General features: G+C 33.1%; 1 protein-coding gene across 2 annotated transcripts in view; it reads right to left on the reverse strand.

Annotated features, from left to right (window-relative positions):
- The window catches only part of Faf2 (Fas-associated factor 2), a 293,787-nt gene that overhangs the window by 159,122 nt on the left and 120,546 nt on the right, over positions 1–14,119 (reverse strand). For both annotated transcript variants that reach the window (XM_090404809.1, XM_090404808.1), the window contains exon 4: positions 13,520–13,638. In XM_090404809.1, the coding sequence (XP_090260935.1) occupies positions 13,520–13,638 (119 nt within the window). The remainder of the gene's footprint in view (positions 1–13,519; positions 13,639–14,119) is intronic.

Consider the following 14,119-nt stretch of genomic DNA (forward strand, 5'->3'; position numbering starts at 1 on the left):
ATTATAAATTCGTTTTTTCATTGTTAGACAGAGAACTTTACAGACCACCCTCATATATATATATATATATATATATATATATATTTTTTTTTTTTTTTTTTTTTTTTTTTAAATGTAAATATCCCATTCAGAAAAGGCTGTAAATCCACACTTAGTATCACAGAATTAGATGAGATTATATATGACAAAAAATCAAAAAGTAATGTCATTTTTATTAAACCTAGAAAGTTGAAATGTATACATATTTAGTATTTATTTTTCATGCCTTGGTTTTCCAAATAATTTAAGAACTAGAAAGAGTGTTCAAAATTACTGCCATCAACAAAAAAGAAATGGAATTAGCAGAAGAATTGTGGAAGAAAACTTGGAGAAGAACAAACTGGGTTCAGGCCAAAGAGAGGTTGTCAGGATCAGATATTCACATTAAGACAAACAGTTGAGAAATCTTGGGAATATAACAAGGATTTGTATAACTTTTGTAGATCTGGAAAAGGCATATGACAAGGTGCAAAGAGAAAAGTTGTTCAAAACACTAGTTATATGATGTGAATGAGACATTATAAAGCAATACATAGTCTATATCCGAGCTATAAGTTAACAGTTAAATTGAGGGAGGCACAGGAAGATGCTTGATGTAAAATCAGGTTTGAGATAAAGTTATACATTATTTTCACTGTTATTCATTACATATAATGAAAACGACCTTAACTCTGATATAAAAATTGCAATGTTAATTTCAGCTCTTCACTTTATCCAGATGATGTTTTACACCTAAATAAATCCAAGTCTACAAGATTTGCTAACTAAACTGAATAACTACTATAATAAATTTGGTATGAAAACTGATAAGAAAAAGGCAAAGACCATGAAAACAGCAATCAGGAACACTGAAAATATAAACATCTTGAATGAACCTAAAGAACAAATATAACATATCAGCTATTTAGGTAATTTTTAGTGAAGATGGTAAATGAAATATGAAAATAATCAACAGAATTAGCTAAGCTGGTATGGATGAAGTCAATTGCATAAATTTACATGGAAGAAGAGAGAAATTAGTCAAAACACTAAACCAGATAACGTTCAAACCAGTTTTAACTTATACATCTGAGGGTGGGATTACAAAAGGATCAAAACTAGATAACTGAGAGTACATTTCCATTTGACTTTTTGAGGGACGAGGAGAATCAACCAGAGATTCTGGTGTAACATCCAATTCTCACCATCACTTGGTGAATCCTGTTTGTAGGTATCTATCTGGATACTGAACAAACAAGGATTGGTTGGAAACATGGGATTTAGTTGACCAAATGGTATTCTCATTGGCTTAAACAAAATAAAATGATGACATAGCATGACAATTTCATGTTGATCCGATTCAACATCACCAGAGTTCAGGACTGGCATCATTAACATGAGAAGAATCAATGAAAAAGGAATGAAATTAGCAGAAGAACTGGATAATTACCTGATCAACTAACAGGTGCACTAAAACAAAGAAGAAAAACAGATGAGATTCTTATACGCAAGATATTACATTCAGGCAGTAATGATCAGGGAAATGGAGGAGCAGTTATAGTATTGAACACTAAATATTAGGATGATCTTCTCAGATGGTATGCAATATCATGAAGACTGATGTGTGCAAAATATCAGAATGGGAAACTGGACAAACGACTTGTCTACAGTCCCACAGAAGTTCTACTAAAGAAGAAGTGGAGTAATTAGAGATGTCAGATGATACAATGAAAAAATTGATCTAAATAGCAGAGTAAGAAATGATTATCAGCCATAAGAAATATTTTGAGAAAATTTGGAAAAAAGAGCAAATCTAATTATAGCAGTAGGCACCTGATATATTTCTGTTCAGGACACAGACTAGTCATTACTAACACTATGTTCCAACATATATATGTTTACAAATTCATGTGTAGAGAAGACAAGAAATAAGAAGTCTCGCTGACTAAGTTATTGTTGATGGCAATAGCGGTATCAGGACATTAAGAGTATACAGAGGATTTGAAATAGGAAATGATCAACAAGGATAAAAGGATATTCAAATTTCAAGGATATTTAAATAAAAACAAGGTAATCAAATTCCAAATGATTGGAGCAGAGCACAGAGTATCCATCTTTAAATAGGTAAATAAAACATTGAATGTGGGAATTACAGAAGAATTTCTTTGCTGGGTGTTTTAGAAGATTTGTACAAGCATACTTGAGAAAAGGCAAAGAAATTGTGTGCAGGGAAATTTTGAGAAGAGCAAAATCTTCAAAACAAGAACCAAAATTATTTGGATATTAAGCAACAGACCTTAAGAAAGCATGAATTGATTCAGCCAGAAAAGAACATGGTTAGATTGTCTGCAAGGATGGAAAAATCAGAACTTCATGGTGAACTCAAGAAATTACCAAGGAAGTCAAGGAAAAGAAGAAAGCAAATAAAATTTCTAGCATTTCTCAGAACATACAAAAAAAAAAAAAAAATATATATATATATATATATATAAGAGATTGAAATGTGTAAACCTAACTAAAGAAAAGTTATTAGAAGACTTTAGGTAACAACACAGAAAATAAATACCAGGAAGGTGGCAAAACATTCTGAAGACTATTGAAAAAAAAAGCTTAGGAAGAAGGAAAGAGTACTGTAAAAGGAATCAGAGATGATAAAAATGACATGAAAACTGAAGATAGAGATATCAGTATAATGATGTCTGGAGTAATTGGTTTGAAACTTAGATTTCCCAATGAAATCAGCAGTGATAGCATGATGCAGAAAACATCAAAAGGAATACAATCAGGAACATATCTAAACACATGAAGTAGAAAAAGTGGTCAAAAATCTGAAATGTAGAAAGGCAAGCTGGAGTATACAATACTTAACCAGAAATGTTCAAATATTAAGTTAGAAAAGTTCTATGGTGACTACAATTCATAATTCAGGTCTTGTCACAGAGTCAAATTCCAAATGATTGGAGCAGAGCACAGAGTATCCATCTTTAAATAGGTAAATAAAACATTGAATGTGGGAATTACAGAAGAATTTCTTTGCTGGGTTTTAGAAGATTTGTACAAGCATACTTGAGAAAAGGCAAAGAAATTGTGTGCAGGGAAATTTTGAGAAGAGCAAGCTGGATTCATGCCAAACAAGGGTTGTCATCAGATCAGTATCAAATTTTCACTTTAAGACAAATCCTTGAAAAATCACAAGAATACAACAAGGATCTGTATTTAAGTTTTGTAGATCTGGTAAATGCATATGACAAGGTGCTAAGACAAAAGCTGTTCAAAACACTCCAATTATATGGTAGAAATGGTACATTATATCAAAACAATACCTAATCTGGTATTTCAGTCAGCAGTTAGAACCGAAGGAGGTACAGGAGATTTGATCAGGTGTAAGAACAAGTGCACATTATCTCCACTGTTATTCATCATCTATGGATCTCATTATATAGGAAAGTAGCATTAGGCCTGACATCAAAACTGGAAATATTCAACTCAGCTCTTTACTATATGCACATGATGTCATAATAAGTTTAGTTTAATCCTTTATCCAAGTGTGAGCAAACAAAGTTTGCGCCTGAAAGTATCTTCAGGACTGAGCTAAGGTGGTGCAACACCAAGGCAACTCGTGGCAAAGGTGGAGAAAACTATCATCACTCCTATCTCAGTATCTCCCATAATGCAAAGCACATCTCCTTGCGAATATGTGTAATGCTATGCATTGAGGCAAGGGCCACTACCCTTGGATTAAAGGATTAAACTAAACTTATTAGTTTAGTTTAATGTTTAATTAGTTTATTAGTTATTAGTTATTATTTAACTAGTTTAATTAAACTAGTTAAATAACTAGTTTAATTAGTTTTAGTTAAATTTTTAGACAAACAAGACAATGAAACAATGCTTAGAATATCCGAAACTATTGCCATAAAATGTGATGAAAATTCTATCAACGTCCACCACCCCTACCTAATTTCCGAATGTTGGACAATCCAGAACTTACAAATTAAGCCATGCCTCCGGCCATGTAGCAACCACAAATGCCCTAATTTGGCAGATGCAACTTGCAGCCTTGACATAACTCTACACTCATTCCGACAAGGTTCCAATGACGATCAGACGACGACCGAAACGGTCCACACTCCGTTAACCCCTATCCCAGTTTCCACATAAGGATATCCTTCCCCTTCGTTTCTCCCCCTCTCCCTCCCCCCACAAAAAATGCATATATATATATATATATATATATTAACAGTAACCTGGGTTTCCAAACTTATTTCCCATGTCAAAACAGACCCCCATGTCCCCCCCCCCCCGTTTATAAACAACCTTCAGCAGGATCTTGGAATTGGAAGGCATCATAGAACCAAAAACAAGGTATGTACAAAATTTTTCCACCTCTTTTATTCTGCCATAATTGCCTTGCCTTCTATACTCACCCATAATGCCCTAAAAAATATATATATCCCTTTTTTTGAGTAATGTTAGCCAATGTATTAAAATAAGGGACACTCCTAAACAAAAACAGGCTATAATAGCCGTAATTATATTAATAGTGTTTAAGAGGAGTAACATGGGAATTTTCCCAGAAACTATACTTAAACTTATTATAGTCTAACCAAGTGAAAAATAAACTCTCAACATGTCATACTTTTAAATAAATCCAGTACAAGTTTGCAGGATTACCTAACTAAATTGAATAATGCAGTAATAAATTTGGGATGAAAATTAGCAATAAAAAGACACTATGAAAATTGGTTGGAAAACTGAAAACAACAACTGCATCTCCTGCATGGAGAATCTATAGAACAAATAAAACGTTTCAGCTATTTAGTAAAGATGCAAATTAAATATGGAAGGAACAGAATTAGCAAAGTTGGTGTGGTAGGAAGTCAAATCATAAATTTATATGTAGTAAAAGAGAAATTATTCAAAATTAAACTAGCTGTATACAAGACAGTGTTTATTGATCTAAGAACTGGATTTTAGAAATAAAGCACTCAAAGGCTAGAGACCACAAACAAGAGAGTTCAGAGAAAGATTAGAGGAGTGAATGTTGGTATCAATAGTTAGAATTAAGGAGCAGTGCTAACCCCAGGTGTTAGAGTTATTCAAACAGATTAGAAGAGAAAAGGTTAGTAGAATAAGTTTTTTTTTTTTTTTTTTTTGCTAGGATGGGATGTGTTAGATCTTGAATGATGGCTCTATCAATAATAGAGCTGCTCCATTCAAGATTTAACAAAAGAACAATATCAAGCAAAAGCACACTTGTACTCTTGGAAAAGCAGACATAATATGTGAAGATGCAGATATTAACCTTGCTTAAAAAGGAATTAAAATATAAAAGAAGAGGCTGAATCTTAAATTAAAATGAAATTGAAGAAGGAAATAAATATTAAATCGAATTATGTTTAAGGTTATTGTCAAAAATAGATGGAATCTTAATTTGCCAAAAAACATCAATATTAAAATATGCCATGTATAAAGTCATGTATCATCATGCGAACGAAAGTCCAAAGGTTGCAGTTTGACCACCAAAGATGACGTAACGAGCGATGAGGAGGCATTCGTGGAATGCGCAAGAAATTCGCGTTACCCGAAAAAAGCGATGCACTACGATGATCTCTCATTTGCTGTCACTCGGTAACAGCAAATGAGAGATCATCGTAGACAAGTTTGGAGTGCGGAAAGAGGGTGCTATAATGGGGTTTAAAATGGATTCACATCGTTAAGAGACCCCTTTTTGCTTCCCTTTATGTTTTCTCCTGTTTCCTGTGGTGTTCCCTGGTCCCGTGTGTCCTCCCCGTGGGTCTCCTACTGGAAGTTCCCAAGCAGATCAGCATGCCTGATATCTGACAAGACGTGTGAAAACGGCAAAGCAGCAGCGTGTTTCCCGTTGCATCGCTCAGCAACGGGAAACACGTTTCTGAGGTTTCTGATGAATTTCTGATGAAGCAAAGGTTTCTGATGAGAAACCTTTGCTGGTTTCTCATCAGAAAATATAGCACAAGATGACAGCAGTGTTCGAGTTTTAGACCATCGGTGTGGATCTATCTGATGAGAAACCAGCAAAGGATTCCTTTGAAGGTAAATCGTGTTAGAAACGGCAATGCGAAAAGTTCGTAAGCCCAGAAGAAACAAGTGACTAATTCAGGACGAACGTGACTCCCGCATGGCAGCAATCCATTGTACAGATGGACAATCTATAACAAAGAACAGACGGAAGGATTGAGAAAACTTTTAACAAGGTGGTAATGTACAAATCTTCATTTTTTTTTGTGTTATCTATTTGTGACGAAGGTGTAAAATGGACAGAGTTTAGAAAAGAAGAGAGAGAGAGAATTTTGAGACAGTTTCCTGTGTTGTGTTAATCGAATTGGACTGGTAGTTTATGTTTATAAGTTTTCTAGACCAATTTAATGTGTATGGGTCGTTAGTAGCAGTAATCTAGTTTAATACCGACATCCATGTTTGTGATATAGATGAACATAAGACTCTCATGAGTGTGTTTGAATAGCATGTCTGTTTGATTATTATTACCCTGCTTTACTTGTATTTTAGTATTAACCTTGATTTGCTTGATTATATGTGTTGTTTAAATTGTAATGTTCTTAGTTAATAATAAATATGTTTTCCCATGTATACCTGAGTTTGTCTGAGTAAGAGATTGAATTTTACCACTCCCGAAAATATCAAACCTATGTCTAGAGGAAAAAAGGGGAATTTAAGATTGTCAAGGCTATGACTGTATACTGAGAACTCAATCTATCTAATTACTTAATCTATATAAGGTGTTACTTGAATTCTGGGAAAGTTTCTTCAGATAAGAATTTCTATCCTAGAGTTCTGACTAGCGCAGCATAAACAAATAAATTTCGTCAGAGCTCAAAGAGAGAAACAGTCCCAGAAAGTCAGTTTAGAAGCCAGATCTCAGTAGGCACAAGAACAATTAGAGGTAAAATATTTAAGAAAACAATGACGTAACAGACGAGAGGAAACTCTGAGAAATATAAGATCTAGGTAGATTTATACAGTAAGAGCCTTAGAAAACCAAAATGCAAGAACTGACACTATTGGAGTCCTGGCAGATTAATTTGCAGGAAAATTTTTGATAGGATGACAGTAATTTTATGTGTAATACTATTGTGATATTCTTTATACCCAACACCTCTGAGAGTACATACCTGGAATGTGATAACAAAAAATAATATTTTTGGCTTTTTTCACAGCTATGAGGCACTTTTTTTGTCATCATTTGAAAATGTTTTTTTTTAACGACTTAATTATAAAAAAAAAAAAAACTTTACTAATCCAGAGTACAACACCAATTTCATATAATGTATAATAAATCTGAAAAGTTTCTTTTTAGCACAGCATAGAATTGACTCTGTTCACAAAACTTTCAGATGTTAATCTTAAGCACTTTCCCCCCTCCCCTTTAAATCACATCTCATTATTTACTGCATTGTATTACACTAACTCAGCTTGTATCATTTAAAATCCTTTGTTGTTATTGTTGTTTTACCTTTCGAATTGTCATTTTACTAATAATCTGTTTAGATTCATATTAAAATATCTAATTTAAGTTTGTTTGTTTTTTTTACTTTCTTGTCAGATCCATTTCAGTGCTAACTTCGTAATTATTTTTAATGATTGCAATAGCTGAAGAAGAATTGTCATGATAGAAAAGAACATCTCTAGACAACAATTACTGCATTTATTGCAAAGAATAGGTTTGGTTGGTCTTTTGAATTTTTTCACACATTCATATATTTTTTCATCATCATCATCAATTTCCTCATATGCACCCACAAGGGATGTTCAGATTACTATGACAGCACTACATGATTAAGTTTACATTATTATTACTCTCCTACCAACAATTTGACTCTGAATCAGTCTATTACTTATGAGCACTCCAATATTGTCATAGCTTACATTTCATGCTTCTAAGGCACGTCTAACTGAATCAATCACCTAAGCCATGATCTTCCTCTGGGTCTCTTTCCTGCTATATTTGCATCAAATACCTGTTTTGCTAACCCTTCACCCATTCTATTTAAGTGGCTATACCACCTTAGATTAGCTCTGCTTACACATTCTTAAATACTAATGGTGTCAAGTTTCTTTCTAATATCTTCATTTTTAATATGATTCTGCCATTAATGCCATCGGTTCACTCTCTTAATTTTTCTCAGACACCTCATATCTCAGTCTCTAGTCTTTAATCAAGTGCTTTATTTCTACCCCAACTCTCAGATGCATAACTTAAAACTGGTTTGAACACTGTCTTGTATATCGATAGTTTGATGTTTTGGCTAATTTCTCTCTCATTTCATGTAAATTTATTCAGCTAGCTACCCACTCTACCATCTTTGCTTATTTTGTTGCCCATTTCCAGCTTTAACCTGCCATCTTCACTAAAAACTATGCCTAAATAGCTGAAATATTTTACTTCATTCAGTCAAATCTCCATTCAGAATGCAGCTGTTGTTTTCTATGTTCCTGTCTATTTTCATAGTTTTGGTCTTTTTATTGCTGATTTTCATGCCAAATTTCTTGCAGCTGTTATTCAGTTTAGTTAAAGAATCCTGGAGACTTGCATTAGATGTGTTTAGGAGTACAACATCATCTGCATAAAGTAAAGAGCTAAGTTTGACATATGCAATTCTAATATCAAGTCCAATGCCACTTTATTTCATAATGTGATCCATATAGATGATGAATAAGAGTGGAGATAATGTACATCCTTGTCTTACCCCTGGTTTTACATCAAACCATCTTCCTGTATTTCCTTCAATTTTAACTACTGACTGAAAACTTAAACATAAACTATGTATTGCCCTGCATAATGTTCCATTTACCCCCATATAACTGAAGTGTTTTGAAAAGCTTTTCTCTGGTCACCTTGTTATATGCCTTTTCCAGATGTACAAAACTTAAGCATAGATCCTTGTCATACATATTCCCATGATTTATTTCTTCAACTATTTGTCTTCAAGTGAAAATCTGATCTTCACAATCTCTATTTGGCCTGAACTCAGCTTGTTCTTCTCCAAGTTCCTCTTCCAGAATCCTTCTCAACCTCTTTTCAAGTATGCTTGCATAAATCTTACCTGGAACAGTTAGTAGCGAAATTTCTCTGTAATTCTCAATTAGCTTTATTCCCTTTTTATAGGTGGGTAGTACAAAAGCTCTAACATCAGAAATTTGACCTTCTGACCAGGCCCTATGAATTATGCAGTATAGCCACTGCTAAACTTTTATACCTGTATACTTAAAACATTTCTCGAATATCATCTACTCCAGCTGCCATTCCACAATTCAAGTTTTTAATAGCCTTTTCTACCTCAAATATTGATATATACTCCGCTTTGCATTCCTCTTGAAAATTTTCTACTACAGTTGTCACTGCTTGGTTTGTTTACCAGTCTTTCAAAGTAATTATTCCAGACATTTAGAATACCCTTATCTTCTTATCATCTTTATCATCTTTGATTCCTTTTACAAGACTCTTTTCTCCATTTCTAAGCTTCTTCAATAGCCTCCAGAACATTTTGCCACCTTCCTCATATTTATTTTCTATACCCTTACCAAAGTCTCCCCATAACTTTTGTTTAGCTACTTTTACACATAGCTTAGCTCTTACATTTTTCTTTGTGTTCTTTTAGGACATCTGCTGACTTATTTGCTAGAAACTTCTGGTATGCTTTCTTCTTTTCCAGGACTGTTTCCTTAACTTCTTAATAAAAATAAGAGCACCATGTGTTCACATGGTGCTCTTATTTTTCTATCCTTGCAGACAACTTCACCACATACCTCCCTAGCTAAATCAATCAATGTCTTCTTCTTCAGAGTTTGCCACTGAGACTCCAGGATCTGGTTTTTGTTTTTAAACTGCTTCAAATTTTCTTCAGTATTATTAATATAGTCAAGTCTACAATTTACCTATAAAAACTGCTCAACTTTAATTCTTTTTAAAACTTTCTTACATATTGTTCATTAATGTGTTATCCTGCTTAGTACTAAGTAAAGGTTAATTCCAATTTCAAATCCTCTATACACTCTTATCCGGAACCAGCATGATGGTTCCAGATAAGAGTGTATCACTATCAACAATATAATCAATGAGGCTTTTCCAATTTCTTGTGTCTTCTCTCTATGTGAACTTGTTATTAATGACTAATCTGTGTACTGAGCAGAAGTCTAGTAAATACTGATCATTATTAGTAGTGTTGCCCTTTTCCCAAAATATTCCTATATGTTTGGTGGGATTAATTTCCTGCTCTGCTGTTCAGATCTCTAACAAGGATCACTTTTTTCCATTTGCTTTATGTCAGCTGCCTGTTCTAATGACTAAAGTTCTTCCACTTCTTCCTTACAACTTCTGTGAGACCATAGGCACAAATAAGTTTCACTGTTCATCTCCCCATCTTGAAATTTCCCCAAACTCTTCTTGAAACTGCTTTCCAATCAAGAAGTTCATCTTCATGTTTAGTATTGAATGCTATCACTACTCCTTCCTATCCTTGATATTTTTTACTTTTTTCACTATGTACATATATATATATCAACATCTGTAAATCACCAAGAAGTTGGCCCTCTTCTAACAACCAAAAACTTAATATCAGAATCAGAAAGTGGATATATAAAGTATGGTTTTATAAGAGGTGCTACCTACAGACAGGACTTCATTTTTTACACCCATTTTTTGTGACTTGCACCTTATTTAGAGAACACTTGAACTATAGAAGAAGATAAGAAACAAATTGTTTTCAGCATTCTTACAAGAGAAAAAACACCAAAGAATTCTGTTATTTAATGAGCAAGTCTGATGTAGTCATTCATTTTTTTTTATATCTGTTACAGATACACCCAAAAGCAATTAAACAAGGAAACAATTATGAGTTATATTACATCTGATCTTCTAATATCCAACTTAACATTTAAACATTGATAACAATGTCAGTTATATGAAATTTTATCTGAACATTAACTTCCTACCTAACAACAAAAAGTTTGAAAATCCATTTTTCTGATGTCCATCATTTGTAGTTCTACTAATTAAAACATTGGAAAAATGTGGTAATTGATGTTCAGCATGTGCAGTTTTACCTATTACCAAGAAAATCGTAAATGAACTGTTTTAATATCTGTTATTTATAGCTTTATCTGAACAATGAATCTTCCATCCCAACTTCAGGTTATTATAGTCAACCTTCAATTCTTTCCCTCCTCAGGAATCTGGATTTTGGATATATATCATGTAACTTGCATCCCATGAGTAAAGAGTAAAGGTTGACAGAAAAATAATTTTGATTTCATGCTTGTTGATATCACTATTTCTGTATTCATATGCTATTGTAAAAAACATATTAGAGATTTCAGTTTTTATAACTGACTTCAATAGAGAACTATCTTATTCTTTTATGCAAAAATTCTATGGTATTCTTAATGTCACAATCTATCACAATTCATTGTGATACCACTGGATTTCTTTAGGAATGAAATATATACTTCTAAGACGACTATTTCTGGATGGTATTTCAGAATCAACACTGACTGTATTTAAAAACAATCTGCATTTAGAAGTCCCCCCCCTTCTGACCCAAGATATGAAAGATAACTGAATTACCCTGATAAGGCACTGTTAATTAACACTACAAATCAAGTAAAGAGTGCCTATCCTCTCCACACAAGAGATATATTTAATTAATTAGGAATTATAGACATGTTAACAAAAGATGTTCCAAATAAAAGTTGGCTAGAGCAGGTGAAAGTGGATTTCTCATGCCCGTTCCTTCTACTTTGTTGAGGAATTTGTTTTGACACAAGAAATATCCAGAGTGCATCACGAAATCAAATAATTTTATAATATCTTCTGGGAACATCTAGAAGACATCCTGTTTTCATCTATATTCCCTCAACCATCCTTTTGGGTGAGATATATAGACGACATCTTTTCAGTGTGGCCCTCATAACAGAGATTCCTTACCTTCCTTTTTAGCTAGAATCAATTCCTTACATCCTCGTATTAAGTTTACCATGGAGATTGAAAAAGACAACAAGTTATCCTTTTAAGACATCCTCCTCATCCTTTCACCTTCAGGTATTCTAACAACAACAGTTTACAGAAAACCCACTTTCACCGGACGTTATGTTCTCAAACAATCTGCTCATCATCCTTATCAAAAAACAACAATCATAAAATGTTTAATCCGATGAGCTAGAACTAATTGTTCAACTCCTCATGAAATACAAAAAGAACTTTCAACTACCAAACATCACATGAAATTAAATGGCATCTCCGAAAAAAGTACACAACATCTGTTCGATTCCTACAATCCAATCCAGAACAACAAAGAATCAATTCCATATATTTCCGGGATTTCAGAACCAATTTCAAGAATTCTGAAGAAATATGATTTAACAGCCACTTATATACCTATTAACAAAATATCCACCTATTTCCCCTCTTCTAATAAACACTCAACTATGTCTCTGCCTGGTGTATATCAAGTTCCTTGTAACTGCAATCTGTCCTACTTTGGACAAACAGGATGCTCTATAGAAAAAAGAATTCAAGAACATCAATCATACATTCTGCACAACAAATCCAATAAGTCTGGATTGGCTCAGCACAGGATAGAGACAAGCCACAACATCCTCTGGTCCAAGACTCGCCTTCTACACAGATGTCACTATAAATCTGAATGCCTATTCAAAGAGAGTGCAGAATTCAAGAACATCAATCATACATTCTGCACAACAAATCCAATAAGTCTGGATTGGCTCAGCACGGGATAGAGACAAGCCACAACATCCTCTGGTCCAAGACTCGCCTTCTACACAGATGTCGCTATAAATCTGAACTCCTATTCCAAGAGAGTGTTGAGGCCTTACTTCAACGCCCTAACTTGAATAAATGACTGTATATCCTTATCAAAAATATGAGAATGTTTAATCAGGATAACACATTCAAATATATTTTTTTTATTGAGACTTTTAATTCCTACATTAGTCTAATGTTATTTATAAATTAAGATTATTATATGAAATTGTGAATTAATACCTATAATTTATTCCTTACTCTGATGAAATTTACCTCTCTTTAATGCTTAGCAATATAACATCACGTGGCTCATTCTACTTTTGAATGATCAATTGTTGGTATTCCACCTTGTTAAAAACTGTTCCTATGCCACTGAAGATAGTCTGTTAGTTTCAGACTGAAATATTTGGCAAATATTAAAATATTCTTGTGTTAACGTGTCTATAATTCCTAATTATAATGTCACAAGTGTCTCTCAAGAGTAAAATAATAATTAATGTAAAACTACTATTTTTCACATTGAAAACTCAATAGCTGAATATAAAAATGATTTTGGATATTGGCATTCTAGCTGGTGCTGACCACATTAAAAAACATAGCTCAGATAGTCATTTAATTTCCAATAAATTTAAAATAAAGCAATAAAAAAGATACTTTTATTTCTATAAACATAAAACTCACATGTGAACCTGAGAAGACCTAAAAAAGAGCTATACAGAAAGGCAAGTGGAAATGAGATTAAAAAATATCCCCATCCTAGAATTCCTTGTGGCTGCCAGGAACGAACTGCATAGTATATTCTATATATAAAATAAATAAATAATAAAACAACTCAGAAGTAGTTAACACGTCAAGGAAAATTTCCACAATTAAGTCAAAATGAAATCTATAATCATAAAAATATTTATTACAATTTTTTAAGTAATGTGAAAATTTTTCAGCACTAAAAAATAGGGACGAGAAGTATTAATACTTAATTAAAAGATTTACCAAAGCATATGCCAACATTACTGCAACAACTGTTGGATGATTTTCCAATCCAAACCACACTTTGTGCTGATTCAAAAAAAAAATTAAAGAGCAATAATAAACCCCAAGCTTTCATTACATGACATCCTAAATATGAAAGTTCTAAATAATAAAAATAAAAAAAAATCAACCTGTCAATATTATCTACTATTTATCAAGAAACAGGCGGTTCTCGTAGTCTCAACACAATCTTCATTCATACATGCTGAAAATACATACTATGTATCTAATATGGGGATTTTGTACCTGAAG

This window comes from Typopeltis vanoorti, chromosome 15 (assembly GCF_054136105.1).
Source record: "Typopeltis vanoorti isolate ZY-2024b chromosome 15, IOZ_Tvanoo_1.0, whole genome shotgun sequence".
NCBI classification, from domain to species: Eukaryota; Metazoa; Arthropoda; class Arachnida; order Uropygi; family Thelyphonidae; genus Typopeltis; species Typopeltis vanoorti.